The sequence below is a fragment of the Sapajus apella genome, unplaced genomic scaffold (assembly GCF_009761245.1).
Source record: "Sapajus apella isolate SASKATOON/1434 unplaced genomic scaffold, GSC_monkey_1.0 scaffold2, whole genome shotgun sequence".
Taxonomy (NCBI): domain Eukaryota; kingdom Metazoa; phylum Chordata; class Mammalia; order Primates; family Cebidae; genus Sapajus; species Sapajus apella.
Genome location: NW_022436942.1, coordinates 65116610 through 65131830, shown reverse-complemented (window position 1 = coordinate 65131830; position 15221 = coordinate 65116610). Strand labels below are relative to the sequence as shown.

At 35.9% G+C, this 15221-nt stretch overlaps 1 protein-coding gene across 1 annotated transcript in view; it reads right to left on the bottom strand.

Moving 5' to 3' along the window:
• Positions 1 to 1660: 1660 nt before the first annotated feature.
• Positions 1661 to 15221, bottom strand: part of TMEM263 (transmembrane protein 263) — a 19079-nt gene continuing 5518 nt past the window's right edge. Inside the window, exons 2-3 of the mRNA XM_032285806.1 lie at positions 8181 to 8250; positions 1661 to 4570 (exon numbers count right to left, since the gene is read on the bottom strand). Of these exons, the coding sequence (XP_032141697.1) occupies positions 4284 to 4570; positions 8181 to 8244 (351 nt within the window). The 5' untranslated portion in view covers positions 8245 to 8250 and the 3' untranslated portion in view covers positions 1661 to 4283. The remainder of the gene's footprint in view (positions 4571 to 8180; positions 8251 to 15221) is intronic.

Below are 15221 nucleotides of genomic sequence, written 5' to 3'. Positions count from 1 at the left end.
AGGACATGGTCAATAATAATGAATGCCACTAAGGGGTCAACTAAGATACAGAGAAGTGATGAATCGGTTTGGCAAAAAGGAAATAATTGGTTCACACTATAGAGTGATTCTGGGCCAGGCACAATAGCTCACACCTGTAATCCCAACACTTTGGGAAGCCAAGGCAGGAGGATCACTTGAGGCCAGGAGTTTGAGACTGGCCTGGGCAACAAAGATCCTGTCTCTACAAAAATTTTTTTAAATCATCCTGGTGTTGTGGCACACACCTCTAGTCCTAGCTTTTTGGGAGGGTAAGGTGGGAAGATGGCTTGAGCCCACAAGACCAAGGCTGCAATGAGCTATGTCTCCAGCCTGGGCGACAGAGCAAGACCCTGTCTCAGGGTGGGGGTGGCAGGGAGTCATTTTGAGAAGAGTGAAAGTGAATATACAATAAAAGGGCATATTAGAAAGTTTGGCCGAGTTGAGTGGCCATGTGTACTTTGTGGCCATTAATTTAAAAGCAGACTAGTTAGTACAGCAGCAAAATTTAAGTGCTCAGATCTAGGCACAGAGAACCAGAGGAAGTTACAGAAATACATTTGTAGCTTACTCTACAAATGAAAAGATTACATTTTTTTGAAAAAAAAAAAAAAAAATCCACATTCTTAGTCAATTATGAAGTACACTGACTTTATATTCCCTTAGGGCAAATCCCATTCCATAGCTTTTGGCTCTTGAATCTCTGACATTGTTTTGCTTTGCCTTTTTTTCCATTCATACATTCTAACTCAGATCTTCCTATGAAACAGAATTTTAAAAATTCAAAATCAGTAACATAGCAGGGGGAGATACTCTTTCATAAAACACTAGAGTCAAATTTGGTGTCCTCTGTGAAAAAACGCTCTTTAACAAAATTAGATTTCCTTCAATTTGGGTAAAATCACACTAAATTTATTGCTGTAGCAAAATGTGGTCACCAAAGTAAATATGATCACCTGAAAGACTTCCAGTGAGCTGCAAATTAGCCTGGTAAATCAAGTGTATGGGCCACACTGAATGTCAACACCAGAACAAAGGCCTAGGTACTGATTAGCCCCATTTCTGTTCCTGGACATAAGCTGGAGAAGTTGACATACACTAATTCAAAAGTAATATGGAAAATTCAACTAACACTGAAAATTAGCCTATTCCATATTTGTAAGGGAATAACGATACTCCCTTCATAGGGCCCTCATGTTGATTAAATTAGAAGTATGGATAGTGCCTAGGAGGTAAGCAGATGCCCAGTAAATAATCAATTCTCTGTAGTCCTCCCCATCCCTTTTAGTCATTTCTTTCCAGTGAGATGTCTAAGTTGGTTCCACAGCTACTTAGAACAGAGAGAAATGCTCCCTGCTTTATAATCCCTCCATCAGTTTTCAAACCTTGTTGTGGACAAAAATTGCCTGGAAAGGTTGTTAAAATGCTGTCCTGGGCCCCACCTTGCAGAGATTTGGCAAGTTGGAGTATAACCTAGAAATCTACGCTCTTAATTAGAGTTGCTTAAAATATATTTGTATTTCATGGTTATGTTAACATCAAAATACATATCCACAGATATGTTTGTACATTACTATCAAAAAATTTTTAAATTGGCTACGGCACTTTCTGAACTACAACGTAACTAAGAATTTTAAGATCACCCTGTTTTAAAGTTTCCTTTATTTCTTTAGATCTTTATGAAACATTCCATCTTTTGCCGATCATAGTGCTTTATTAACAAATTCATGTGTTGTTTTCCCATTCCTTTAATATAAAAAATTATTCATCAGTTATTTTCATCTGACATTTCACTAAGTACAGAATTCATGTCAACATTAGATCAGCCATTCAAGTGGGTCACATAAGTTTATCCTCATTGTGCCAAAAACCCACTCAAACAATAAGCTGAATAACAGATGCCTCCAGGTATATACAACAATCTTAGTTTCTTAACTTGAACTAGTCCTGTTTAACAGGTCAAATTGCTAGTCTTTATAAGTAAACTAAAAAAGACTCAAGTATACAGCTGTACATATCATCAAATGGTTAGTTCATTTCAACAAGAACCTCTATACAGTTTTCTGCTATCATTGCAAAAGCCCCCCTGAACGAAGTTATAGTTTAGAATTTAAAACAATCATCTTGATGATATAAAACATACCAGGTGGCTTTTCTGTAGCAGAAATTAATTACAACCATTTTTCCTAAAGCGATTTTAAAGACAGACAAAGTTGAAAATAAATATGCAAGCATACAGTAAACAAAACGTCTACACTGAGAGATTCAGATACAAAGCACAGTGGAGTCTATAACTGTAGAAGTTAGAAATATAAACTAGCAACGAAGCCGTAATTTCTTCCAAATAGCAGGAAACAAGTTCTCCAATACCATTATTTAGATAATTATTTTGTGTTCACCTATTGATTTAGGTTTTTTTAAATCCCATTTGCCAATGACATTTGACCAGAATCCCAAAAATACCTTAAATCATACAGCATGAAATAAATGACCATTTAATTCCTGATTAGTTGAACGCCTTAATAACTTTCCAGTTTTGTACATAGTAGAAAGGTTCAAGAACCTTTGTAGATTTGCTTACAATCCCTGCTGATATTTACAAAAGCTTTTAAAAGTTATGTTGTATTCTTATCCATTTGTTGATTCCATATTAATATAATTCTCTTAAGTATTTTATAAACAATTAAGCCTCAGGTATTAGAATGGTCTGTTTCAAATTTTTTGGCATGCTATTTTGACTTACTGCAAGGTACCACCCCCGTTTCCTCCCCTCCACTATGTAAAAAAAAAGAAAAAGTTGGCAGAATGGAGACAAATTTCCAGATTTAAGTATAAAGAAATTTAAGATTTTCCCAGGCTTGGATTATAATTCTTGATTGACAGGAATGCCAAGTACATACGCCAATTGTTAAATGTTTATGAAATTAAACATGAAACAAAAAGAAAATAAATTCCAACTAAATCTTATTGCGAATGAATGAGACATGAGACATGTTAATAAGATATGACACATTTATCATCCATAATCAAACACTTCAAATCCCTGACTGAAACTGGCTTCAAAAATGATACAAACTCTATAGGTGCTTTAAAGGACTGTAAGACAGTATGTTTTTAAAGCCTATATAAACCATTGAAGCACTTTTACATATTTTATATTCAAAACTAATCTATGGAGCTCATTTCATTCCACTTACAAGTAAGTCCTCACATATTTGTGGTTACTTTTACCGTGTTTTTAAAAAGGAGTACTGCCAATAATTTAAGACATCCTAAAGATAGAATAGGTGTGGAGTCTTCTTTTTATATTTTGGGTGTTTTAAGTAATTTTTAAGAACTTAAAATTATTTGTTTCTCCTTAATATGAAACTCTTCCAAAATACCTTCTGACCAGTAAGTAAATGTTCTTTAGGCACTGTGAGGTTTATTAATGATGGAGCATGAACCCAGGCTGAGAAGTGTACAATTTAATTTTAACAACTGACAAGACAGTTAAGCACTGTCTTATCCACTGACAGCAGGAAATGCTTTTACCCCACTACTCCTGAGATTCTAAAGAGGGAAAACTAATTTCACAAAAAAATCTTTAAAAGAATCCATAGATGATTCTAAGAACTGCACATATTCAGGGAATCAGAAAAGATGTTTTCTTTTGTAAGGCATCAATGATTAAATTAATAGAATGCATATCTACTAACAAAAGATGGTTAACATTCAGTATCATAAACCATTTATCTTTTCTTTTTAAACTTCTCTAATTCCTGCTAATTTTTGCCAGCTTAAATAAGAAATGAATGCATCTTGGCCTAATCAACTATGGTTATAAAAAACTAAGACATCTGAAACTATTAGGCACATCAAAGGTACGGCTTATGTAATTCAAGGTTCCCTTCTTAAGGGGCAGATGAGTTACCTGGCACATTATACATATGGAACTGTAAAGATCATCTACTAAATTCAACTTTCACATTTTTAGTCAAACTGAAAGACTTATAGTAAATATTCAAACATACCATATCTTCAGTTACAACTGAGTAAGTGTAACATTTTACCAGATAAAAAGCTGGAACTTAAGTATGAGAAACCTTCATCTACTGTGCTCGTATTGGTCTCTTCTTTTTAGATGAAAGCCACTCATCAATACTTTCAACACAGCAGTTTAGAAGATAAACGTCCAAAACAGTTGACTTGGTTGCAGTCCATAATTTAGCAATTCAATGCCACTGGCATTATAGTGCTGTGGAGTGCAAGTGTATCTCCATATTTTAGTCAGATTTGTCTTTCTTCTTTCCTGTTAGGGGCACTTTGTTTACAACAGCGGACCCAACAGCTGTAACACCTCCAGCCACAGCAGATACACCCCCTTTCACCAGCCCTATTCCCATGGAAGGCACAGTTGTAACAGCTGTTTTGGTCACTTCCAGACTCTTTCCACCAATCCAAGCCACACCACCAATGGTGGCACCGACAGCTCCCTTTGTAACACTGAAGATACCCCCAGTCACACGGGACAACATGCCTGGTTGTTGCTGTGGGTGATCTTTCATTGAACCTAAGGAGAGAAAACATCATGAGACAATCAAATATAAGTATGTAAAAGAGCAGTACACATCATTAAGTAACCTAAGCCTTCCTCAGAATCAGGAGATTCATTTGATGAGGCCAACCATACCAATTCAAGGACACTGAAGCGCTCTTCCTTCAGGGTATAGAGCTCTTGGTCTATACAATATCTTCGTTTTTACAATATCTTGGTCCAATGCGAGGTCTTAGTATCTATGACAAGAAATGCTTTAGAGACTAGACAACTTTTGTTAAATAGAATCCTATTTTAAATGTTTCCTTGATTTATGGTTTTATTGTTAATAACCTTTATTTTTCTATCCCAAAAGGAGTATTAAAAAATAAAAAGATAACTATATTTGACCTGCATTTCCTTGATAGGATTTAATCATCACTAAAACAATCTTCTTTGTAAAAAGCAATAGTTACCGAGGTATGGTCTGGGACCACTGGAGATGCCGAAGACCATTTCAGGGGCTCTACTATTTTCATAATATTATCAAATATTATTAAAGTATCATTTGTCTTTTCACTTTCTTTCTGTCATGAGTCTATAGCAGAGGTTTCCAGAATCAGGATGCTATATAACACAACAGACTGAATGCAGAAGCAGCTGCAAGAATGTAGCTGTTTTCCATTAATCCAAAAACTAAAGAGATTTGCTAAAATGTATAAACCAATATCACTCTGCTCACAATTTCCACAATTTTTTATTTTGAAAGTTACTATTCATAAAAATATTGTAATTATGTTAATATGGGTTCTTTTAATGAATATTCAGATTTCTCAGTTTTTATTGCTAATATGGTAAATACTGACAAAGACACAGCTCTTTGGGGCCTCAATTTTTGAGACTGTAAAGACATCCTGAAACCAGAAAGTGTAAGGACCCCTATTAAGGAAATACACTTGGATCTCTCCTTTATGTCTCCCTTACTATTTAAAGAGCTAGTACTATGTAAAAATGAAAAACTGTTCATCATTTAAAATTGTGTCATCTACCTAAAATCATTTTTATTCAGACATAAGTAGGATGAGGAAACTACAGCTATGGTTAACACTTAAAATTACTACCTCAGTCATTGTTATGAAAGAGTGTGTGTGCTTTAAGTATCTAATTTTTTCAAAACTAGAGATATCCCCCATAAAAGGTAATAGCAATATGAAAAACTGAGCTGCATCTAAGTCATGAGTTCGTTTTGTTTTTTTAAAATAAATATTAGCATGTAACCTCAAACTCAGGAATAAAATGACTAGCAGAAAGACTTCATAAAAATTACCACCAGCTTCAAATGAACACAGGACTTTTCTCTTTAGTAACCTAATGATTTAGGCAGCAATAACACACAAGCATTGGCATTTTTCTAAATTTCGTGGAAAATACTTGGTACTTATATAATTCAGACTTTACTTCTAAAAAACTACACTGTCACACAAAAAACGGTAAATTGTTGGGTACATAAGTCCAACTAAGAGCACCAAAACTACTAGAAGCTAGCAGAATGAGGTTCCCAAAGAAAGTATCATGGGGACACTGATAATATTTGATGGAGAAAACAAAAATTTCTGAAAACTTAGCTTTCCAATCCAGAGGGTACAAATTTACCTTGAGATAGTTTTTCTTTTCATGGTTTGGAGATTTTACATTGTATCACAAGTCGGAAAATCTCACTGACTAGTCAAAATCTCTTTGCAAAATAGTGCATAGATACAGATACAGCAATAGCTATAAATTTAAAAAACCAAATATTTTTACTAAAACTACTTAAGTATAATACAAATGTTTTAATGACTGAATTAAAAGACAAGATATAGATGAGCATTTGAATGTATCATTATAAAATTATGATGGAAAGGATTACATAAGTGGCAGTTCTCTTGTAATCAAGGTCACTAGCCCTAGGAAAAAAGGCAAACTCCTGATTTGAGGCTACAACAGATAACTGCCTCAAGCCAAATAGCTCATTAGTAAAACTGTCTTGGCATGCCAAATTTGGTACACATTCATTTGATGAAGATAAATAATTTTTCTTAAATCAGATAAATATTAATGCAGTTGATCTCTTTAATTACAATGTACTCATAATTATCACCATATAAATTATCTGCTTTGCAGATTCCTCTTGTTTAGCGGTTGGCATAGAAAGACATTCTGCTTTGTTCTCTTTCTTGACAATCATATGCCCCTGGATGGCCTTTATTTATCCCTTTCCTGATTTCTTTCTGACAAAGTCCTTGTTAACTTTCTCACTGAACCCTAACTTTTCAAAACACCACAGTTCCAGACCTAAAAATGTAAAGCATGGAAAAGAGCTGAGTTAGTAATTTTCCAGGCTATTCCTCCACCAAACTAAACTAAACCTAATTAGCCAGTTCTTCTGCTTTTTTTTTTTTTTTGGAAACAGAGTCTCACTGTCATCTAGGCTGAAATGCAGTGGCACACTCTTAGTTCACTGCATCCTTGGATAGTTCTTTTGACTTCTTTTTGGCTTAAGTGTAAACTCTTTGTTGCTATTTTCCTAGCAATTTCATTTTGGCCTACCAATATAAGAAATATAGGAAGAAAATTTTAGATAACAGATAACAGAACTAGGAAAAAAATATGTAATACCTAGAGTCACAACCTCCAGCCCTAGTAATCAACATGCAATTCTCCAAGGAGATCACTATTTGGATTAAGTTTTGTAACAGTCTATACCAAAAACATGCCTGTAGTCATTTTCTGTACAGTCAGGACATTCAGGTGTGTGTCCAGGGGTTTTTGAAGAATTAAAATGATTCATGATGTCACAATTTTCAAACTAAAAAAGAATTATGACTTAAAAAGACAAATGAGGCAGACCCCAAGACCATGTATTAATAGAGGAGGAGAGCTACTAATTATAATGTAATGAATAACAGGAGTTTAACAACAAATCTATAATATCTCTTGAATTGGGCTGATTTTGTAATGCAGGATATCAAAACTAAACACAGTCCATCCTTCTTCTGTATCCATCCTCACCCCTTACAAATGAAAGGATACTTTTACTTCTAAAATGGTCTTAAAAGAAGAATGACAGGAAAATATTATCCCTTATATGGTAAAATTGTGGTCCTATTCACCATTATCTGTGTTTTCTTATTAAAGGCTAAAAATATTACCTTCAATTATTTTTGGAACGTATTTACTGACAAGGTAAACAGGTTGTATTTCTTTAAATTTAATAAAAACAATCAGGGTCGGACATGGGGGCTCATACGTATAATCCCAGCACTTTGGGAGGCCCAGGCGGGTGGATCACCTGAGGTCAGGAGTTCAAAACCAGCCTGGCCAACATGGTGAAACCCCATCTCTACTAAAAATACAAAAAAAATTAGCCAGGTATGGTGGCAGGTGCCTGTAATCCCAGGTACTTGGGAGGCTGAGGCAAGAGAATGGCTTGAACCCGGGAGGGGGACGTTGCAGTGAGTCGAGATTGCACCATTGCACCCCAGCCTGGGCGACAGAGCAAGACTCTGTCTCAAAAAATAAATAAATAAATAAATAATATTTTTTAAAAATCAGAACTTTAATTCAGGATTTTTTTCCATTCTTAGTGTTACAGATGCATACTTACCTTCTGGTGGTTCATCATTAAGGTATGATGGGATTTCTTGTTGATTTTTATCTGTCTGATTCATGATCTCCTAAAAAAAAAATGCAAACACATTTCATTTTAACCTCAACATAGGAGACTACCTCTTATCACATGCAAAACTGAGACTTCATCAACATTATTCAGCTAAACCACATTTTATACCCACTGTACAACTAGTCTTCATTTTGTTTCTCTCCTACTTCAAACTGTGACATTTAATAAATACTTCAAATTATACCAGCAGACAACATAAATCTTATGTGAAACACCCACCAAAGAGTGGCAGTCACATTATAAGCTTTCCTAAGTTGTTACTGTGGTGCTTCAACTATAACTGAAAGTTACTCACTGAAAGAGAGCTGGAAGGTAGGGTTTAGCAGACAAAATGTTATTTCCTCCTACAGAATACTGGTTAACTTAACTGTAATTTATTTCACAATACCTAAAGAAAAAAGTATATCATAACTAAAAAAGGTGTTCCCCAGACAGAATGGCTATTATTAAATAGTCAAAATGTAACAGATGCTGGCAAAGTTGCAGAAAAAAGAATGCTTATACGCTGCTAGTGGGAATGTAAATTAGTTCAGCCACTGTGGAAAGTAGTTTGGAGATTTCTCAAAAGAACTCAGAACTACCATTCAACCCAGTAATCCCATTTCTGGATGCACACCCAAAGGAATATAAACCATCTGCCATACATGTGTTATGTTCATCACAGCACTATTCGCAATAGCAAAGACATGGAATCAACCTAAATGCCCATCAACAGTGGACTGGATAAAGAAAATGTGGTACATATACACCATGGAATACTATGTAGCCGTAAAAAACAATGAGATCATGTCCTTTGCAGCAACATGTATGGAGCTGGGGGTCATGATCCTACATGAATTACCACAAGAACAGAAATCCAAATTCTGGAATCTCACTTATGAATGGGAACTAAACACTGAGTACACATGGACACAAAAAAAGTAACAATAGACACGGGCCTGCTTGAAGGTGGTGGGTGGAAGGAGAGGGTCGAAAAACTACCTATTGGGTACTATGCTTATTACCTGGGTGATGAAATAATCTGCATGCCCAACCCCCACAACACACAATTTTACCCATGTAATGAACCTGCACATGTACTACTGACCCTAAAATAAAAGTTGAAAAAATAAATACTAAGCTGTTCTATCTAAAAAAAAGTCCTTAAAAAAAAAAAGACATCCCTTCTCTTATTAAGATTACACCACCAATCTGAATCAGTAACAGATCAATTTTTATGACTTTGTTGTTCTTAGAGCTCTTATGAACAGAGGTAGTAACAGTATTCAAAATTTACTATAAATACAAATATATATATATATATATATATATATATATATATATAATATACTATGATTAAGTTTAAAGTAGTAAGGGAACCTAAGAAATAAAATAAGCTATGCTGCAGTAAAGAAAACATGATTAAAATTTATTTTCCCAATTTCCTTTACTATCGTGAAATACTTCCTTTTAAATTCACTTGAGTAAGTAAAGATTAGAGCAAGTCAAGATTGGTCTAAAAGTGTTCTTTATAATATATTATCTGGCTTGGACAGAAAACTAAGGTTATGATCCCAGCAGTTATACATCCTTGTATATAATATATACATATCTGTACATATATTAATAGATATTAAAAGGGATATTGTGAAAATTAACAATGTAGTTCAATACGTTAATTAACAAACACTGATTGAGCACCTACTCCTGAGCCAAGCAATGTTTTAGGTGCATAGAGTATAGTAATCAATACAGACAAAAAAAAAAATCTCTGCTATCACGAAATGAATACTCCCATGGGGAAAGGCAATAAATAAATACAAAGAGAGTACTGTATGTCAGTGGTATTTTTATGCTATGGAGAAAAAGGGATAGATGAAGAGAGGATGTGATATCTTATTTTAATTAATTAATTATGAGACAGGGTCTCGATCTGTTGCCCAGGCTGGAGTGCAGTAGTGCGATCTCGACTCACTGCAACTCTGCCCCCCAGGTTCAAGCGGTTCTTCTGCCTCAGCCTCCCAAGTAGCTAGGACTACAGGAGTGCATCACCATGCCCGGCTAATTTTTGTATTTTTAGTAGAGACAGGGTTTCACCATGTTGGCCAGGCTGGTCTCAAACTCAGGTGATCCACCCACCTTGGCCTCCCAAAGTGTTGGGATTACAGGCATGAGCCACCACACCCGGCTAGGGATGGATGGGGAAAGGATATGATATTTTAAATAGGATAGTCTGTGAAGCCTTTACTGTGATGACACTCAAAGAAGGTAAGGATACAAGATACTTAGGCCAGGTGTCTTCCAGAGAAGAAATGGCAAGATCAAAAGCCATGATGTGGGAGCTTACCTGGATCAGCAAGAAGGAACAGCCAGTAAAGTGTGGCAGGGTCGCATCAAGGGCAGTAGGAGAGGAAGTCAAGAGTGAGGTCCGGATCAACATAGGCCCTTACAGGCGATGATGGGGAGTGGGTTTTTTTTTTTTTTTTTTTTTTTTTTTGAGATGGAGTTTCGCTCTTGTTGCCCAGGCTGGAGTGCAATGGCGCGATCTCGGCTCACCGCAACCTCCGCCTCCTTGGTTCAGGCAATTCTCCTGCCTCAGCCTCCCGAGTAGCTGGGATTACAGGCATGTGCCACCATGCCCAGCTGATTTTTTGTATTTTTAGTAGAGTCAGGGTTTCACCACGTTGACCAGTATGGTCTCGATCTCTTGACCTGAGAGTGGTTTTTAACTGAGTGAGATGGAAGCTAGTGAAAGGCACTGAACAAAAGAGTAAGGTGATCTTTTAAAAGATCATTCTGGCTGCTGTGGGGAGAACAAGCAATAGGAGAACAACAGCAGAGGCAGAAAGTCCCATTAGGAAACAATTTCAATAATCCAGACAAAAGACTGTTGGTAGTTTGGATGAAGGTGGTAGAGGCAGAGGCTGTGAAAAGTGGGAATTTTCAAAGGTGATTTTTAACTTCATGGAATTCATCTTGTTATGTCTTTAAAATCTAAATCCTATTTAAGATAAGACTTCACTGCATCCCCACTGAGTCCAGCAGCACATGTTCTGTTTTAATATCTTTCAATTGCTCTAGTGAAAATCTTGACTCAGGTCATTTATCAATAGCACCTAATCTTATACTGGTTTGGTTTGAGAATTTAACACATCATACCAAACATAAGATTTAAAAAGTAATAGTAAAGCTAGGTAATCTCTCACAGAAAAACCAGTAAGAATTTCAGCTAATGCATTACTGGGAAAAGAGATTCTTGATGGATGTACCTTAATTTTAAAACTCCCCAAACCACAAAGGCACATGTATTACCATTCACATTTATATTTTCTTTGATCTATCATCATGGTAAGATCATAACACATTATACAGGATGGTGGTTAAGGCTCTGGGGTCAGAGTGCCTGAGTTTGAATCTCAGCTTGACCATACGCTGTATAGCAGAGGACAAATAACTTCATTAAATCCTTGCTGTTTAGGATAGTTAAAATAAAAATCAAAGATAATTCTAACCTTAACCCTAAGATGAGAATACCATTTAACAAATTCCAAAACAAAACATACAGAAATTCCTGGCAGAATGTGTGTGTTCCTTCTGAGAAATGATTATTTTGAAGCCACTTACTTCCCCCCACTAGACTATTAATTTCAAGAGTACAGACACCTTTGTCCAACTTACTCATCACGGTAATCCCAGTACTATATATTAATACCATACACATACACACAAATCCAGGAGATCACCTGGCTTGTCAATCAACAGAAGCTACCATACCCTGTAGAAAAATAATGGGAAATTACATATACCCATACATCTTATATATTTTAGCTGGAGTTTAAATATAGGTCTGATTACGACAGTAACTGCATACATTTCAAAACTGACTTTCTTTGCCTACCCCATAAATCCCTACCAACAGTCTTACCTTTTATTTCTAAGACGGTATCCCTTAAAAAACAATTCTTTTTCTATATCCTATCTTGTAATTAAGAAAAAGATCCCAATTTTTAAAAATTAGTTATTGCCTTATGAGAGCATAAGATATATGCAAATTAATCTAAATGATATGAATTAGCTTCATCCTTTTGTGGGTAGGCAATAAGGTGCCATGAGCAGTTATACTGTCATATCTGTGCCTGAGATGCTTACTGAACCAAGAAGAGATGGAAGGAAAGAGAGATTAATACAGTAAGTGGCTACTTTAGTATAGTCCAGTAAGATAGAATGACAGTCTAAACTGTCAGTTTTTCATGTCTAAATAAATGCTTGAACCAAAATACCAGAGTCACCTTTGAATTCTGCTTTTTTTACTTTCCCATCTAATTATCAATAAATTCTGTTGCCTAAATAAATCCAAAATATAACCACTTCTCACTACCTCTACTGTTACCACTTTAAGTCATAATAATCTCTTATTTGTACTACTGCAAAAATCTCTGAATGGGTCTCTGAGCTTCCACCTTTGTTCTTCTTTCAGTTCAGCCATGTCATACTTTGCTTAAAACCCTCCAACTGCTTTTTGTTTTGCTTAGAATAAAATTCAGAGTCCTTATACCTTTGAGGCCAAATATTTAAACCCCATCTCCACTGTTCTACCTCTTGTTCATTCCAGTCTACTAACACAGAGTTCCTTGTTTATCCTTTCCTCAAAGTCTCTTCCCCAATATATGTACATGGCTCAGGTCCTTCTGCAAATGTCCCCTTATCAGATGCTCCCTGACTACCTTATAATAGATGAGCACCCACCACTCTTCTTATCATTTTCACCTAACCCTGCTCTATTTTCTTCAAACTCTTACTGCCACTTGATATGCATGTCTGTTTACTTTGGGTCTCTCCCAATTAGAATGTAAGCTCCATGAGAATAAAGGCTTGGTTTGTTCACTACTCTATCACCAGAGACTTAATCGATGTCTGATGCATGGTGGACACTCATATACTTGAATTTTTTGTATGAAGTAGAATGTAACATGGGTATTAATGTGAGACGAAAGGGAGAATCTAATGTCATATTTCTAGTATAAGCATTATATATATGCATTAATACCTATAAATTTTCTACCATAAAATGTATTGCTTTTATAATTTAAAAAATCCATATTTTCAATTCTTGGAAATCAGTGATATTCATAAATGATATTTTTAAAGATTATGTAGTTCATCTAATCCTAATTAATCTCAGTTTTAGCACCAGATGAAGTTAATAATCTAAAAAACAATGTACTTGAATTACATAATGCTTTAAGAAAATGGTATCATGGAGTTTTGTTCACAGTTATGTGTTGGATAAGGAAATCCTGACAAACAGTCTTATGCAGGTTATTACTATATTAACTGTACAATACTGTTAAAGACATTACCCACTACAACACTTAATAGCTCTGATATGGAACTCCACATAAGAAATTTCTTCAGAGGTAATTATTCAGAAAATGTCTTATTTCCCTCAAATATTTAGTGTGTTTTCTTAAAAATCTATCCATTTTTATATTTAAAAGATACAAAAGTGTGACGTTTTCCTTCTCTCTTTGGCTTCCAGGACGCTTAAAACTAAAATCTCAGCTCAACTAGGTAGGCACCTGTGGCATGCATAGTTGTGTCCTATCTTCCCCTACATTTCCACACCTCCTCAAGACCACTACCCAGATTTCTATTTTTCCCTGGTTTGCAATTTGAATATCTTATTTATGTATTTTTACCAATTTGTTGGTACATGTTTTTGTTGTAAGCTGCCAGATAGTATTCGTGGAATAAGTAGGATAAAAGGAAAATATTATAACCCCAGCACTTTGGGAAGTTGAGATGGGAGGACTGCTTGAGTTAAGGAAGTCAAGACCAGGAAAACATAATGAGATTCCGTCTCCACACAAAAAAAGAAAAAAAAAATTGGCTGGGCATGGTGGCGCACATCTGTAGTCCCACCTACTTGGAAGGCTGAAGAGGGAGAATTGCCTAAGCCCAGGAGGTTGAAGTAACTGTAGTGAGCCATGATCGTGCCACTACACTCCAGCCTGGTCAACAGAGCAAGACCCTGTCTCAAAAAAACAGAAAAGAAAAGGAAATACCTGTATCCACATATACTTTAAGCATCACAAGAAGAGATGCATACCAATATATGGCCCTAATTTAGGGTTAAAAAAAAGAAAACTCTAAGCTAGAGTCATGCTTTCCAAATGTACCTTTTTAAACATAGGCAGTGGTATGCCAAGGACTTAAGAATCCACAGAAGAGACATAATGCGTGCATTTTAATCTAGAGTAATTTAAAATACTGTTTTATTTTTAAATTCACACACAGTAAAAAGTAAAGTGCTTGAGCATTGTTTTTTTAAAGATAACTAGACTTTCAAGAGATTTCACTCTAGCCTGGGGCTTCTTCTGGGTATATTCTCAGACTTACCAGCTCTCCTTGACAGTCCAACCACACTCCCACTCCCACACCCACCATGAGTTCATTCTGGACTTAAATTAGGAGTATTTCTGTAGAGGAGTCTGAAATGTAAAAAGCTAGATACTATCAAATAGAAATATTCAGTTGCATTTAAAATCATTAGCCGTAGTGACCAACAGGATTATCAATAAACAACAAAGTAGCAAATCTGGAGTTCTTCCATGCCAGGCATAAGTCTACTGAGACTAGAGAAATTTGCTATTTAGAAGGCCTTGAAAGTCCTAAGTGCAGCAAAGATTAGTTTCACGGGATTTAAAAAACAAGGGCCGGGTGCAGTGGCTCAAACCACTTTGGGAGGCCACAGCAGGTAGATCACCTGACGTCAGGAGTTTAAGACCAGCCTGGCCAACATGGTGAAACCCCATCTCTACTAAAAATACAAAAATTAGTTGGGCGTGGTAGCACACACCTGTAATCCTAGCTACTTGGGAGGCTGAGGCAGGAGAATTGCTTGAACCCAGGAGGCGGAGGTTGCAGTGAGCCAATATCACACCACTGCACTCCAGCCTGGATGACAGAGCAGGACTCCATCTCAAA